The sequence below is a fragment of the Protopterus annectens genome, chromosome 6.part0 (genome assembly GCF_019279795.1).
Source record: "Protopterus annectens isolate FY-2018-M chromosome 6.part0, PAN1.0, whole genome shotgun sequence".
NCBI lineage: Eukaryota > Metazoa > Chordata > Ceratodontiformes > Protopteridae > Protopterus > Protopterus annectens.
In genome coordinates, this window is record NC_056737.1 from 407,001,827 (window position 1) to 407,018,485 (window position 16,659).

At 36.3% G+C, this 16,659-nt stretch overlaps 1 protein-coding gene across 1 annotated transcript in view; it reads right to left on the reverse strand.

Annotated features, from left to right (window-relative positions):
• Positions 1-4,411: 4,411 nt before the first annotated feature.
• FMN1 (formin 1) overlaps positions 4,412-16,659 on the reverse strand; it is a 1,985,060-nt gene continuing 1,972,812 nt past the window's right edge. Inside the window, exons 16-17 of the mRNA XM_044074155.1 lie at positions 13,230-13,311; positions 4,412-8,334 (exon numbers count right to left, since the gene is read on the reverse strand). Coding sequence (XP_043930090.1) covers positions 8,290-8,334; positions 13,230-13,311 — 127 coding nt within the window. The 3' untranslated portion in view covers positions 4,412-8,289. The remainder of the gene's footprint in view (positions 8,335-13,229; positions 13,312-16,659) is intronic.

Consider the following 16,659-nt stretch of genomic DNA (forward strand, 5'->3'; position numbering starts at 1 on the left):
AGTTGTCAAAATAAAGAAATATGCTAATGCCCTGCAGTATACAATGCGCTACTAGTAGAGTTAGACACTTTATTACCCTTGGAGTCGAAGATATCCCAAGGAGTAAGGCAAAGAACTGATAAGGTAATCAATATACAGATATTTAACGTATTTTATAAAGCTTGTGGCTGTAGGAATATAATAAGTGTCTTTAGGTCTAATGTTACCATGACACTCAAAGACATGATAAGAGAACAGAATCTGAAAGATCAGATTATGAATTGTTACGTTTATGTATGGCTCAAGAATGGAAAGATCTAGAAATGGTCTTGAAGAAAGGTATTTCTTTTGTAACAGAAATATTCTAGACTAGAAGACTCCTAGAGTGGCTAAGTGACAAAGCACCTGAAGCAAAAGCTGTTTGATTCAGAGGATGGGGATGCAGTTCCCTTCAAAGGTGATGCACGTAGCCAGTATGAACTTTTAATCATACTACTTTTAGCACCCAAGAGTCCGAAACAATCTATTGCCAAAAGGGGAATGTATAGATCCAGGTTCTGAGACTGATTTCTAGAGATAAGGGCTGGAGGCTAACATGGGAGACTGAATGTTAGTACTGTCATTCTGAAGTATTAGACTGTCCTTTTTTGGAAAAGACCCATGTTTCTTGTTGTTCCATTCCTGCCATCTTATTTTTTGCTCTGTGTTTGCCTTGAGTTGGTTCTTTTTTATTTTATTTTTTCTTAAAGAGAGGATTTGGGAGATTTGTAAAGGGGGTGAGGTTTGAAAATTTTTGGACACTCCCATAGGTTCATACGACAATACTAGGCTATTGGCCTGGATGCCCTTACAAGCCTAGCCAAGAATTTTGCCCATGTTCCCACAAAGTCAGCACATATTTTCCCTGTCCAGCAGGGACACAGGTGGGATCTCAGGGGTGTAGTTTCTGTTTCCCAACCAGTCATCCAGGTTCCTCTTAAAGAGGGCTAGTGAGGTACTCTGCTTGACATAGAGAGGGAGTCCATTCCACAGATAGGGGGAGTCTTCAGGACACAAATATATCCCGCCAACAAGTTCTATTAATGTCACAGACCAGATTGAGCCCTTGCTTGTGGATTGCGTGAATGGAGTTTGACTTAGAGCTATGCAACAACTCCATCAAGGCTGGGTCTGAGATGACCTCGTATGCTAGACACAGGTCACCTCTGAGCAGTGTGTATGAGACTGAGTAGAGGGACAGGGATTTTGGCCTATCTATATAGGATAGGTGTTTGAGACCCTGGATTTTCCTGTTTAAGAACCTCTGTGGTCTCTCCAGTTGCTGCATTTGCTTGGCAAGGTACATGCCAAAGACAGCACTGTACTCGATAATGGGTCTGAAAGGGAGGAGTACAGGGATGTTATGACCTCCTTGGTTCCTGGATGAAATAACTTACTTATGAGGGTGAGCCATATAGAAAGCCTTCCGTACAGTGGAGGCAATGTGGTGGTCAAAAGTCATGTTGCTAACAACCTGGGTGCCCAAGTCAATCATGACTGATTGCATGCTTAGTACATTATTAATGTGATAATTATTAGGGAATTGAGCAACAGAAGGGCTAGAGAATACCTTCTTATCTCATGCAGAGTTCAAAATTTCAGAGATTACTTCATCAGTAAAATTTTGGTTATGTACCCAGGAATATCCCCTCAAAACTGTATCAGTAGCCTGAGCCACAATATCTCCACACTAATACACACTCTTCAAAGCATGTTTAGATACATGAAAAAGATTATAAACAATAGGATTTAGAAAGAAGCTACCCTTTGGTGGAAGTGAGATGGAGTATTCCCTCAAACTGTCTGCAGAAAACGTTTCCACAAATGTGCCTAGCAGTCTTGAATTCTATAACCTAAAGTGCAAGAAGAGAAAATTCTCAAGCCAAACTTCTCTGACACCTTTGTCCACAGGAAAGAGGTTGGTAAGGACTAATCATCTATTGCCAGCTGATAAAGAGTTTGATATACCAGATGGATCTGATGAGAAAACAAAAAAATTCTAGTTTGAGGTACTTTATACAGTCTGCCTTTTTGGGAAATGAAGGTTTAGAGTCAGGATTATTAAAGGCAGCATTAAAGTAACATCCCAAGGCTGGCAAAATGGGATGGTTTGGTGTAGAATAAGGTATATACCCACTTGCATTGTATAATATTGCCTCAGCTTTAGGGAAACATCCTCCTGATACCACAAAAATACATCATTCATTCTGGGAAATAACCTGAGATAAAGATAATTCCTCCATATGAGGTGGAGAGGAGCAAGATTCCTTTGAATCAGAATTATAGTCAAGGAAATTTACATATGGAGAAGAATGCCCTGTCTCTGTCTAGTTCAGAATCCTCTGAAATATCTTCATCAATTTCTTTAGTGACATCACTCTCAGATAAGGATTTCTGACCATCAGGATTAACAGCTTATAATATTTGCCTGGCTAGTGTAAGAAAAAATCATCTTTCCTAGCAGATAACATGTCTTCAAATGAACAATGTCTATCCTTCTGTGTTTTCTTTCAGGTAATACTAAGACAGACAAACAATTCAGAGATAGCAGTTCAGTCCTTTCAAAAGGTATCTTTCCCATGTTGCCCTGAGAAGCATCCCCCAGACCCCAAGTAAATGGCTCTACAATGACCACAATGGGCACTGGAACAGCTAGAGAGGACATGTCTGACCTCTAGTCCAAGGTGACTGATAGGACTAGACCAGAGGAACCTGGAGAAGAAAGTGAGTGGTCGGAAGAACAGCAGTTGGCCATTACAGGTTCTCTCACTAACGGCTGAAGCACTGATGGAGCCTGTGATGCCAGCAAGGGTTCTTCATTGGGTTATTTCCTCTTCTTAGATACAGACACAGTGGGACATGCTGCAGCCAAAAGTGTAAGCAGTGCGTCAGTTGGAAGTTAAGTGGTCACACAAATGTTCACAAGCAGTGCGTGCGTGTACACACACACACACACACACACACACACACACACACACACACACACACACACACACACACACACACACACACTTACATTTACCCCAATCCCTTTTTTGGAAAAAGCAACAAAAATCCCTGTTGGAAACAAAACACTTGTCTAGAATGCACACTGACAGAAAAGAAATAGCAAGTGAACCCAAGCACTAAATATACATAAACATTCTGTTCTGCCTGTTTAAAACCTTCCTGATGCTTAAAAAAATGTCCTAAATTGAAAAATATTCTGTAAACTGAAAATAGCAGCTAATGACAGGAAACTTCTAATTTTCTGAGAAAAGATTGTATCTCTTACAGGAGAAATATTGCTTTTAGTCACCAAACCAATTTAGTGATATTTTCTTAAAAGGACAACAAATTTTCCATGTGGGGACTTAGGCAGAATTGAAACTTAAAAGCAGACTGGTGCTCCTGTGGATCCTCAGAGCTGCTTCCTCTCAAGGTGGCAATAAAGTACTTAAAATGTCTTCACTCTGACTGTTGATTTTGCTCCTGAGAGATGTCCAATCAGCATTCAGAGTGAAGGTGCAGTAGCAGCCATATCTTTGTGAAGCAAGCCAGTTGTACACTAGGGAGGATGAACATTCGGGATTTGATGTTTCATCTTGCAAAATAGGCAGAAATTCTCTTTCAGTCAATTTAAATTCTAAGTATATGTGAACATCTCCCTTGTCTCCTGGGTATGGTTGGAAAGGAGCAAAGATAACTGATCAGGAAAACAGACAAGTGCCAAAGCTACAGAATGCACTTATATATGCATGCATAGATCATTCATTGAGGCATCACTCTGAATTTACACCAGCATCCATTTGGGTGGATGTGTAGGAAAATTCTGCTTATCTGTATTAGCAAGAGTAATCGATCCTCAAATATCACTACCTTCCTTGAGTTGTTAGAGGTCTAGCTGCCACTGTGTGTAGACTAAGAAGGACAAAGTGACTAGGGAGACTGCTGAAGTCCGGAAAGGAAACTACAGCCAAAACATACATACAGATATGGAGGAAATGCTGACCACACATGCAAAGATTCAGAAGGTATGAACAGATTTTAAGTAAGCATCATTCCAGAGCATAAATATCAGTTTTCCCTTCCTATTTGCTCTGCCTACTGTTTAACACTTCAGTAGCCTGACAAGCTGTAAACCATGTAACTATGACAAGCCTTAATATATGTATTTCTAGAACTTCAGATCCAAAACAATCACCTTATAAGATTACAAAGTAATGATGAAAACTTCCTAACTTTTTTAATTAGCAGTCTTAGCGAGTATGAATTGATATTAACACATTATAGCAGCCTGTTTCAGTTAGATTTCATAGCATGCATGCCATAATGCATAACTTTTCCTGAAAATAAATCTAGAAGGAAACCCATGTTTACTGGTCAGATGAAAGAATACAGGTTGCCAAAAATCCCAAGAATAGTTTATTGAACCATGGTATGAACAGCAATAGAGTGGAAAATTAACAGCTATAGAATTTTTGTTCCAGACCTTCTTTGCCACTCATGATCTGAACCATAAAAAACAGGGACATAATGTTATTTAAGGATATTTTAATTGGTGATGTATGTTTTTGCAGAAACAACAAGAGTTTGGCAGATATCCATTTGTCTGTTTGCTGTTAAGACTGCATCAATGGGCAAAAACATGTAAATCATAGAAACCCAGTCCTGGGGATACCTTACAAAGTAAGTACTTCATAGTCTCACAGTCCACCAAGTACCTAGACAGACATATGGACTGAATTACACTACTTTTGCCCAAGCTCCTGAAATCTGATGGCCAGCAGGTACTGTTAGGTAGTCCTATTACTGACATTACGCAGATGAAGCGTGACATGGAGACCCTGCCAAGGCATAACTGTAGCAAAAAAAATTTAAAAAATACAGTGGATCTGTGGGATTATAAAATACTTCTACTCAATGTCCAGACAGTATATAATAAATATACTTAAATACAGTAGTCAGGTGCACAGCAACAATTTAGGTTCACTCACAATTTATACCATGCAGGGCTTTTGATAAAGGCATTTCCCTAAAACTAGCATTAAGAAAGAAGCTTATGATAACACAAAAATATACATGAATGAAAACATTGTTAGCTGACCAATACAGTTTGCTTCAACCAATAAAAACCTGAACCCTCATCACTGTAGGTTTAACAATACACTACAGATCTGAATATAATGTCAGAAGAAAATAAATACTTGTGCCTACAATGAAAAGGGGGGATGTAAATCATTCCTTAAACTGCTCACAAGAAAGTGCTCCTTACTCATCAGGATTGAGTTGGCAGTAATGCAACTCATTCATAAACTGCTATGCTATTTATACAACAAAATATAGATAGGATGGCAGAAAGAATGCCCTATCTTTAAATGGATTCAGCTTCATTCAGAATTCTGATAGACATTAGTGCACATACTATTCATTTCCACATACTAACTAATGCATGCTATCTGTTGTACACTTTATAATTCCTACGGTTTAAATAAGAATATCAGTGCATTTTATTTCAAAATGGCACTGCCAGTCTACATGACAACAAAAAGACTAGACCTGCAACAGAAAGGCCAGGATATATAAAATAATATGCTGTTCTAAAGTTTGACAAGTGTTTGCCAGTGGTAACAGGTGTAAATGACAATCTGATTCTGCAACTAGAAACAGGAGTCTACTGGTTAAAAAAAAAAAAAAAAAAAAAAAAACACTAAAATACCTGTCTACCTTTAAGGTATGCACTGGACACAGAACAATTTTCTGCATTCTATTTGGACCTTAGTCCATTTAAAAAAAATAAGGATCAAAATGACTTTCTTCTACTAAAAATGGGTAACAAATCTATGCTTTTGCACAGTGTTATATGTTGTTTTCAGCTCTGGCAATAGAGGTTTCTAAAATATAGGCAACTGCTATTATACTTTTCAAGGTAGTGGTTAAGTAGTAACCAAGATATAATAGTCCAACAAAATATTCATTATTGCTTTCATCTGTATAACAGAAATTTGCACCAGTCAGAAATTACCCTAGAACAGAAACTAAGGATCTGAGGTTACTATGATTTACTGTCACTAGGTTTTACAGTTCATGCTGATTCAGTCTGGATGTGGTGATCATTTTTTCAATAAATACAGAGTTTACTTTGCAGCATCGCTGCTAACTAGTTATTTAATGTAAAATAATCAGTGAATGTATAAAAAAATGAATAGCCCATTGTATCCCTGAAGATGTTGGATATTTTTTTTATTTTCCTTATTTTCCTACAAGGAAAGGAATGTACTAGTTAAGCACCTTGCAACAAACTACAGGTATGTAGTAAACAATCAAGTCTTTGTTGCTTTATAGTATACTTAACTGATGAGCCTGTACAGTGGCAATGAAGCACACTTAACTACAAACTAAGAGGTGTTTCATTTGTGTGTTCTTTAATTTTAAAATGCAGCACTAAATATATATTTAGCTAGTGTGTGTGTGTGTGTGTGTGTGTGTGTGTGTGTGTGTGTGTATGTATGCAGGTATACATATATATTTATATTGTCCTTTGTCAAAAAGCCTCACAAATATTTCCAAAATAGCAATGCATGCAGAAGAAAGAGGACAAGGGGATTGTGGTTCCAGTAAAAGATTCACCAAAAAATATAAAGTAGGGGAAATCAGTTTACATAATTTGTCATCATATGAAACCACTGATGAATCTTTGATAGATGCATCCGTTGATTGTGTGGATGCAGGACAGCACATTTGAAGTGCACATAATGCATGTTTCTCTTCAGTACATGCAGTATAAAACATTGTTCATGTAGGCAAAAAAGGTGCACATAACTTATTAAAACGAAAATATGGAGAAATAAATTTAAGCAGACAGGAATCATTGTCTTCTCATTAAACAAGAGCATAAGTCTTCTTCATATTTTTGGACTACGAACACGACCAGCTACACTATCACACTAAAGCTCAGGGAATCAGTGACTTATAGAAGAATACTAAGATGTTACAAAGTAGCACAAATGTGCTGACCAGATACATTATAGACTGGTGTTTCAACAGAGTGCTTAGCTTTCTTTACAAATTTGTCTTACTTTACAGATTTATAGCTCTGTAACTTTGTAACTGAATGTCATTAGACACAGAACAAACCAACACCTTTAAAAATCTGTTCTAAGTTGCTGGTTCCATAAACATTAAAATAATATGGGAAACATTATGCCAACCATGGCTAAAAGTGGAGTTTTTTTGTTTGTTTTTCAGGAGATATACAGTGCTGTTCTCCAGACTAATGGCATCACAAATATTATGCCAGGTTTGCATGAAAACACTTTTAGGCATGCTGGCCGAGCACTCAAGTTCTTTTCCTTATAAAACCTCATTCCTAATGAGAAATCTGTTGGGGTTTCACACAGTTTCATATTTAAACATCCAGCATTAGCTGAAGTCCCATGAGTAATCCCTTACAATTTACTAAATTAACTGGATTCAGAAACTGATACTAAACATTTTAAGGCATTGCTCTGTCCATTTTCAGAACTGTGTACAGTTAACATTTCAGAGTTCGCATGCCAATGGAAAAATCAATACTGATATTTGTTACTCCTTCTGTAATTGCACTCACACATTAGGAACATGACTACTAAATTATAATATGGTAAAAATATACTACATACGCTCTTTTCCAATCTCACTAAATAGCTTTCTGCCTAAATACAATAATCTTTAAGATCCATAAAATTACATATTTATGCTCCAGTTGTACTACATAAGTGATATTAATGGCACTTCTTGTCAAACTGTCATCAAAAAAATTCATATACGTATATACAAATATATGCATCTATATATACATACTTACATGCAAAACACTAGTTTTGAACCCCAGGGAATCAAGTTCCCTGTAATGACAATATAAAAATTTTCACTCTCTTCTCTCTCAGTCTCTGTGCAGCAATTAGTTTGCATTTGTAAATACTTCCTGATACAGCTGGGAAGCATCTCATACCATTATAAAACCCCAACACCCACAGCCAGATACATCTCAGCAGAGTAAGTAGTCATCAAGTGTTATGTTAGGAACTCTTCCTCTGTACAATGTAAACAGACTGATAATGATTGCACTGCGGAGGAGGATAAGCACTTTAAGTCTTCAAGGGACTGAAGAGTCCTCAGTGAATTGTCTCAGTAGAATAGAAGTGAATCAGATACCCATAAATGCAACAGTACAATCTCGTTCAGAGGGCAGCTGTGATATAATGCAAAAAAAGCACCAAATCCCACTTCCGGCATTTGTGTATCTTTGTTTCAGCTGGAGGTCACACTAGCTTCTTTCTGGCGTAGTCTCTCTTTCTGTTTTTTTTTTTTTTTTTGAGGGTAAGGAGGAAAACAGCATAATATGATTAGTTCTTGTGGAAGTGTCTGTAATCTATATGGTTCAACATATATAAATCTATAAAATAGGTTATCTGTCAAAGGCAACAGTGGCTAATATCACATTTTTTAAACAAAAAAAAACTTTATTAAATTTTCATGTATGACAGGCAATCTTACATTTATATAAATTAAAATAAACCTAATGACACAATCTCAGTTACAAACATTATAACTTACAAACCGTGCCAACACAACTGTAGCTGCAAACATTATACATCATTTTTAATATATCTAGTCACTGGCAGCCAACCATTTCATAGCTCATTCAAATCCTGCCTTCTTTTAAACCTCATTCCACCTCTGCATGTATTGATTCAAAATTTCCCATATTTTCATATTGAATTTGCTCATACCTTTTTCCAAAGATCCCAGTTCCAGTTGTTTTATCTCTGTTACTATATTTGTTACTTCTAATAAAGTTGGTTTAGACTTTGATTTCCATTTTCTAGTAATTGCTTTTTTGGCAGCCACCATAATTAGAGACAGTAAGGCCTTACTATGTCTACACAACTCCAATTCTGTATCATTACCCAAAAAAACATTTCCCTAGTTACTCCAATTTGCTCACCTAGCATCTCTGGCAGTGCAGACTGCAGGGAATCTTTAAAGCCCACCAACTCATCATATTCCCAGAAAATATGTTCCCAGTTACCTCTTTCTTCCCCATCACACCTCCAACATTTGCTCTCTACCTGAGGAGAAATTCTCTGGAGCCTGCTTGTGGTATAAAAATATTCATGCAAACACCTACAGGCAAAGATCCTAAATCTTGTAGATTTTATGATTTTTTTTAATAAAAAAGGCAAATCAATAATTTTGAAACATTCGTCATTCAGCTTGTTTCATAGATTCATACTTTAAAAAGAAAAATGCATGAACTATAACTTTTACACTGTGACAATAAAAAAGTATTTTAATCAAAGTATGACCTTACCTGGAGATATAATCAATGCTGATAGGTAGATTATTAACTATACTAAAAATACACTTTAAAAACTTCATGAAGCAATGAGTTAAAACAGATGAGCAAGCTTACTCAAATGGTAAATGAATCTTATACTATGACAATATAATTTCTTAAAAATGCAACAAAACACATACATTTTACAGATATGTCTATGTTACTGCTATTATTTACAGTTGATTTACACCAAACATCAGGTGAGAAATCCAGATTTGGGACTAACTATCCCCTGTACATCTTATTTTGCTGAGAGCCTGTCATAATTCAAATATCAAAAGTTTACCAGTTTCCAAGAGCAGGTTATGTGTGAGAAGAGGTTCAGCTTATGAGCTTTCATGTATTTCAGGCTAGCAGAACTTTGTTTAAGGTTGTCTGTCATCTGCTTTATACTTCTGGGTACTTCTCACCCTGCTTTGTTTCCTTTAGCATATTGTTCTTATAGGTTTGCAGCATCTATTTTGTTTTGTTATACATGTATTTTGTCATGCTTGATGGTAATAGTTGGGACTGGATCTCATAGCCAGTCAGTGAAAGAATGAATGAATAAAATAAACATTTTTTTTCAACAGGGACTTAGGTTATAAATTTTAGCATTTAACTTGAGGGGAAGGTGCACTTTTTTTTTTTGGGGGGGGGGGTCATTCTTTAGATGAGATGTTAATTTGCCTGTTCTCACAGTTATTTATGTAAATATGAAATAAACTAAAGTACATGTTTAAAACAGGCAATATTATTTATCGTATCATGACCTAATGTCCTTAATTCACTATAACAACTCTGAACATAAGAGGTGTGAATGATTGGATCTGTACAGTTATAAAAGAAAAAGTTTATGAATAGACTACATTGTCCTGGCTCCCCAGCTGGAGAAAATGTTGAGCAGATCAAGCCTGAGAAGTTAACCAGGTTTCAGACAGAATGAGGGCACATGTATCAATGAGAAAACAAACACAAGGCCTAAGTAGGAAATAGAATCCAGGATCATGAGGTAATGTAAGCACTGAGTAAGTCATGCCTTTTAGCCTTGAATCACGTGAGAACAACAGATCTCACAGAACTTCAGAGCTAATCAATATTTCATTGCATAGCTTGACAGAACTGTGAGGAATCCTAATTTGATGGTGATAAGGCTTAACTCTGTTACATTTAAGGTAGGCTAGAAGCTGGTTTGTGGATTACTAATGCAAAATGTTTTCACTAGTAACCACATTTCTACAGACATTTATTAACATGAATTGGAATACAGGGATGATTAAATAATGACTACTGTGTAAAAAATGGTTATTTCATATCAATTTTGGTTTGCTGTTTTCAGTGGCTGGTTTATACATTTCAGCATCATGTAAGTATAGCTTGAAATGTCCTGGTGCTAAGTTGGTGGAGTTATTTTTGTCTTACAAAATCTGTATGTATTTAGTCAGAGATTAATGAAAAGTGGACAATAAACTAGCTGGGGGATGCATTGAGTTATTTTGTTGGTACAAACAAGGGCATAAATATAAATCTTTTTTTAACAGCTCTACTTTTATTAGCATTTTTTAACTCAACAGATTATGCATTCCCAATGTATATTGAGTAACTACTAGCATTTGATGGCATGCTACAAAAAATTCTCTTCATCATACTTGCATCTATGTTGTATTCTTTATACATCTACACTTGCCTGTTCTCAGCACTGATGGCCAATTTCACCTTTTCTTCAAAGGAATCTAAACCCCTTCTGTTACATTAATAGAACAGTTTGAATGGACAGGTATAGAGGGTACCATTGCTCTACAACAGACTCCTCATCCAAATAAAATGAAGCTCACCCCTAGACATGTTCAAGCATAACTTGGATCTCTGGATGTTTAACAGAAAATTTACTCTAGGATTGTCCCCTGTACCAATAATGGGCTGAGGCAGCTCCTGCATGATCTAATCCCATACACCCCCCCCCCCAAAAAAAAAATGATCTATGGTATGATTCCAGTTATTCTCAGTAGTGATAATATACAACTATCAACCATGGCATGGGTAAGTCACAGTCTAACACCAAATAGGATAGGGCAAATTCAAGGACCAAAAGGAAAACGGTTAGGCTTAAAATGGCCCACTAGGGCAGCTAGCCTAGTGCTTACCTAGAAGTCTATGAACATTATTTGCAATTTTGTACACCACTGTTTTATAACTTTTTAAGTAAACCTCTTTTCCCTTTATATATGTTATAAGCAAAATGTATTTTCTTAAAAGATTAAGATCATATAGTCTCCATTTTTCCTCATTGCTGATCTTTGTTATGTCCGTTTTTTAACTTTGCACACCCTATCTTCTGATAGCTGTGGTAAACCATATACAGTGTGATTCTTAAACTTCCTTTCCCCTTATACGCATTCCAGTTTAGCCTTAGTCCCTGGAATTGCCATTGGTAACTTTTATCCCCCTCCTGTGTTCTGTCTATCCCTTTTCATTCATGATGAACTTTTCTTTCAATTTTTGTCTCAACCTGTTTATTCTCCCCTCTTTATTTCTGGCAGCATATTTATCTAGTCCATTTTTCTATCTTTCTTAGTTCTTTTTAAGTGCTTTTATCTACTTTTAATGTATACCTGTTAATTTCTATCCCCTTCTAATCTTCATCATAGAATTTCTTTAGTGTTCGTCTGTCTCCATTTGCAATTTGCCATTTTCACAGTTCTTTCTTTTTAGAAGTTATTCTTTCTTCTTAGCTGCTTGATTTACTATCTGTTGCACTTCTGTTATTGCTGTTGTCTGGATTTACTTCCATATTTTTGTAATTGTACATTCCATCACATAGCATTATCTTTGCAATTAGGTATTTAGCTTTTTCTGTTTCTTGGGTGTCAATTTTTATTATAAATAACTGTTTCATTAGTTGTACCTACCTTCCTATCACCACACATAACATTCTCCGCAGTGCCTCTGTATTTTTTTGTAAGCAATTTCCTTTGTTTATGGGACTTAAATATTTTATTTAATCAGGCCAAAAAAATTCAGGCTTGTGGTTTTGTGGAGTAAAGCAATAACCTGGGGATTTGCAAGCTCAGTGATAGTATTAGGAAGCAGTTTAAGGAGACTGGCTTATTTCTTAAAAAAAAAAAATATTTTGACTTTTCCATATATACTGGCATAAGCTGTACTGGATTTCTGAAAGACTCACATCACAGAGGTTAAAGAGGTTGTTTCTAACTTATTTTATGGTTTACAGAAGGTAAAAACTGTTACAGGAAAGGGTGGAATGATGTCATGATGCAGAAAGGAGGTCAGCGGGGCTCACTACCTTATGGGTGACTTTAGAATTGTCATAGAAAGACTGACTTAATTTTAGTAAATTTATTGTTGTAGATTGGCATATCAGTAACATGTGGCACTGAAGTGTCAGATTAGCTTTATTAAGAGAGCATAGCAAGGTCTGAGCTACATGGGTAGGTACAGTAAATGCATTCAATGAAAATCAGACAAAAGGAAGCAAAACTCTACAAAAAATGTCTGTTATAGGTTAAGGATGTGCACGGCTTGGAATGAACGGAATGTATGATAAGTAATTTGTCCTTCCAAATAAAGCTGTGGTTGGCAACACATTCAGGTGTGTGGTATACTTTTCGGGAGGGGAGCTCAGGGAAAAAGGGAGTTTGGAAAGAGAATATACACATCCTGACTCCTCTTGTTTACCCTGGTGATGGAAAATGATAAGCTTTTCTTCTAGGATACTGAAAGGATTTCAGAAGATGAATCTTAGAGTACAGTATTTTTGTTTTCATTAACAACTACTGCACTGCCAGCTTGTCTGTAAATGAAACGGAGACAAGACATTTATTGCATTTATGAAATAAAATAATTATCTTACCAAACTACTTGGATTAGTTTTTTTGGTTTCAACTTTCTTGTCTGCGGTAATCTTGTTCACAGTTTCTTGTGCTTCTTTTAACCTGAAATAAGGTAGGGAATTGTAAAGAGAGTCACAAACAGTAGATAAAACACCACTAACTTTTTGGCAGGCAATTTATTCTGTTCTGGTTTCTGCCTTATGTTCATAGAAAATAATTTCTTACATTTTTACTATAGCAGTTTAAAATGGCATAATTTGTGACAGTTCATTTAGTGACATAAGTGAAAAAAAAACACTCATCTGTCACTTTAGCTTGATAAGAACAGCTTACATGCTATATTCCTTTAGACATGCACTTGCTATGTTAATCAAAACATGATGTCATTGAAACTCTGAATAAGTCACTTAATCAGGCCTCAGATTTCTCGCCACCCCCTAAAAGTGGTGGCCAGTGCTGGTTAGAAAAAAAAAGAAAATTATGTAGCAACCACTTAAAAGTTCTTCCTATACAATGCAAAGGATTTATTGAAATAAATGCAACATTTTAAAAAGTTTTAACAGCATATGTATTGGTCATGTTACAATGTCAGTTTAGTGTACTGCATGCATTGTAGGTATTAACTTACTTCGGTAATAGACCCATCTTAGAGATGATGTAATCAGCAAAAAGCTCTTCATTAAGTGCTTCAAGAGCAAACATTTAAACTAGAAAATGTGGGGTACGGAAAAGCATCACTGAAATCCTTGCATCTCCCTTCTGAACCTTCAGTATTAGTGGTGCAAATGATACAAGATAATTAAGAAAAGACTGAGAAGACTGTTCATAAATTATGGAAAGTGTGTGTGTGTGAGAATATATATATATATATATATATATATATATATATATATATATATACACACAATGATTTATTAAGATACACATTGTGCTGTAGAACACTAGAAATTATTCATCAAATACCAGCCCATTAAAACAGTCTTCTAAGCACTACCATGGGTCTCTGCAGGAGAGCAAGACTATCTTCCTCATGCAAGAGGCTTGATGAGCCAGGATTGCTGAATTTGACTTTTATCAATAATTTGTGATAAGCCATAACCTGGTGAAAGGCAGCATGATAAAGTGAATATCACCCATGTATACAAACTGTACCATACTGACTATGGTGAATATATATATGCCTTTAAATATGTACTCAAAATGCATACTGCTACAGTATGGATCATAGGGATATTCTAGCTGCAATTAGTCGCCGATTAATGTGGCATAAAAATAGTAGTCTGTAGAGCTAAATTCAGAAAGCTAGTTTCCTCAATGAGATGATCAACTGAATGGAAACCTGGTAGCAAGGAGTCAGAGACATCCCAGTGAGGGCTAACCTGTAGTGTTACCTTGTAGGTACAAATTGTGGAGTATACATTGTGGAAGTACCTGCATTTTAGAGCCAAAAGCTGGCCTTGTGCAAAGTTTGCAGCTTTGAATTTTCCCCGTTTTACCAGACAGCCAGTAACCTGGAGGGGTTCTTTTGGGTTTAATTTGGCTAAATGCTTATGTTGTTTACATATATAAAGCTGTGTGGCTTGATTACTATTATGAGAAATGTATTAAATTTGATAAGATACTGTTTGCTTTCTCTTGAAACTGCAAAGACAACTGTGTTAATATTGTGGTCTATGGATTACTGAATAAATCTGTGTTTTATACACATGTTCTGCCTCCAGTGTCTTTTAGGCACTTTCTACCAGTAGTGTGTGAATAGGCAACTGGCCAGAGGCTTTCCAATTTTTAGTTTTCCACAGTAACTCTGGTGTTAAGTGCAATCCATATTTGGGCTACAAATCCCTCATCATACTGTGACTGTTATGTTTCTGGCATAGTTTTCTGTTGTCCTCAACCATGGATTACTGGGGAAAATTGCAGAGTAGCAGATGAGGAAGAATGGTTCACCTGCAACAGCAACTGATCTGGCTAACATGGCTACCAAAAGCAAGATTGTCTTGTGTCTGAAGTAACTAGAGACAATGCCTTGGAATCTTATGCAGTGACAGTTGAGTGATAGACCACTGTGGCTGAGCAGCCTGGCTGAAAATCTTGCCACTTCAGCTAACAGCAGAGGCACTTAAAATTGGGTCTATATTTTTTCATTGACAGCTTACGTTGTTGAACCTGTAATGATAGACACCTAAGTGTCGAACTTTCAAAATCGCGAATGGTCATTTAAGTGAATTCTTTCCTCAGAAAAGAAGTCGCTTGGCTGTTATCGGGGATTTGCCCTTTCGGCAATGTGGAGCGATCTCAGAGTTGGTATATTTAGTTGGGGTGTGTGTGGGGTGAAGCCTCCTACTTTATTTAGGTTGAAAAGTTAATTTTGTATGTGGATGGCCTACTGAATTCTTTCCCGAGGAACTTCGCGATTTTGGAAGTTCGACGCTTAGGTGTCTATCATTACAGATTCGACAACCTAAGCTGTCGATGAACTAATATAGACTCTCTAAAATCCACATGGATATGGAAGACCTTGACTGTATGAACTATGATAAACTTAAGAAAATGCTATTCAGGGATAGTATTACCCTGAAGTACAAGCAATATAACTTCCTAACTTTTAAAGCAGATAATAAGTGCACAGATGTGTGGTTTAAAGCATATTTTCTGGCTTGAACTGATGGTGATGGCAAAGCACAAAATGTTAGACAATTTAGAAGTATACATTTTGAAAGAACTTTGCCTAGTGACACATGGAAATGGGCACTGCAAAGTGTTCCCCAAAAAACTCAATCTAGTAAATTTAGCAGAATGCCTATTAGTTAATAACTCAATGCTTAAAATGAACTGACTGCAGCTAAGGCTAAATCTGCCGCAAAACAAAAAGCAACAATGTTTTATTTTTTTCTCTTTTAACAATGTGGGATGGTATCATACTGCTATGTTCTGTGCTACTGAACAGACTGTTATGGAGAAAAACTGAAGTACGTGTTCTAAATAAATAATTAAGTCAGTCCTCACAAACTGTGTTACAACCAGGCTAGCAAGATGTACTGCATTTTTAGAAGGAAGGGTAATTCAAGCTCTACAAGATTCTGGAAGTAAGACTGCATTTATCAAGCTTTCTCTAGCATGTAAGCATGAAACTGGTAACAACCAAAAAGTGGATGTAATATGCATTCATGGTTATCCCCTTAAGGATGCAGAAATTCAAACAGTTTTGGGAAAATTTTTGTGAGACTAAGCTCATGATGCAATAGACTTTCCCCCATTTTAAAGTACTATAGAAAATATGAGAAACAGAAAATCTAATGACTTAGTGAGTTTAGCTGATGCACTTAATTCAATACAAGAATGGAGTGGCAGCGAGGCAGTGACACCTTTGTAGAGATTCAGAATTAAAATCAACATAAGGGATCTGGTACATGAACTAAAAAAGGAGCCAGGATTTATTTTGGTTAGGCA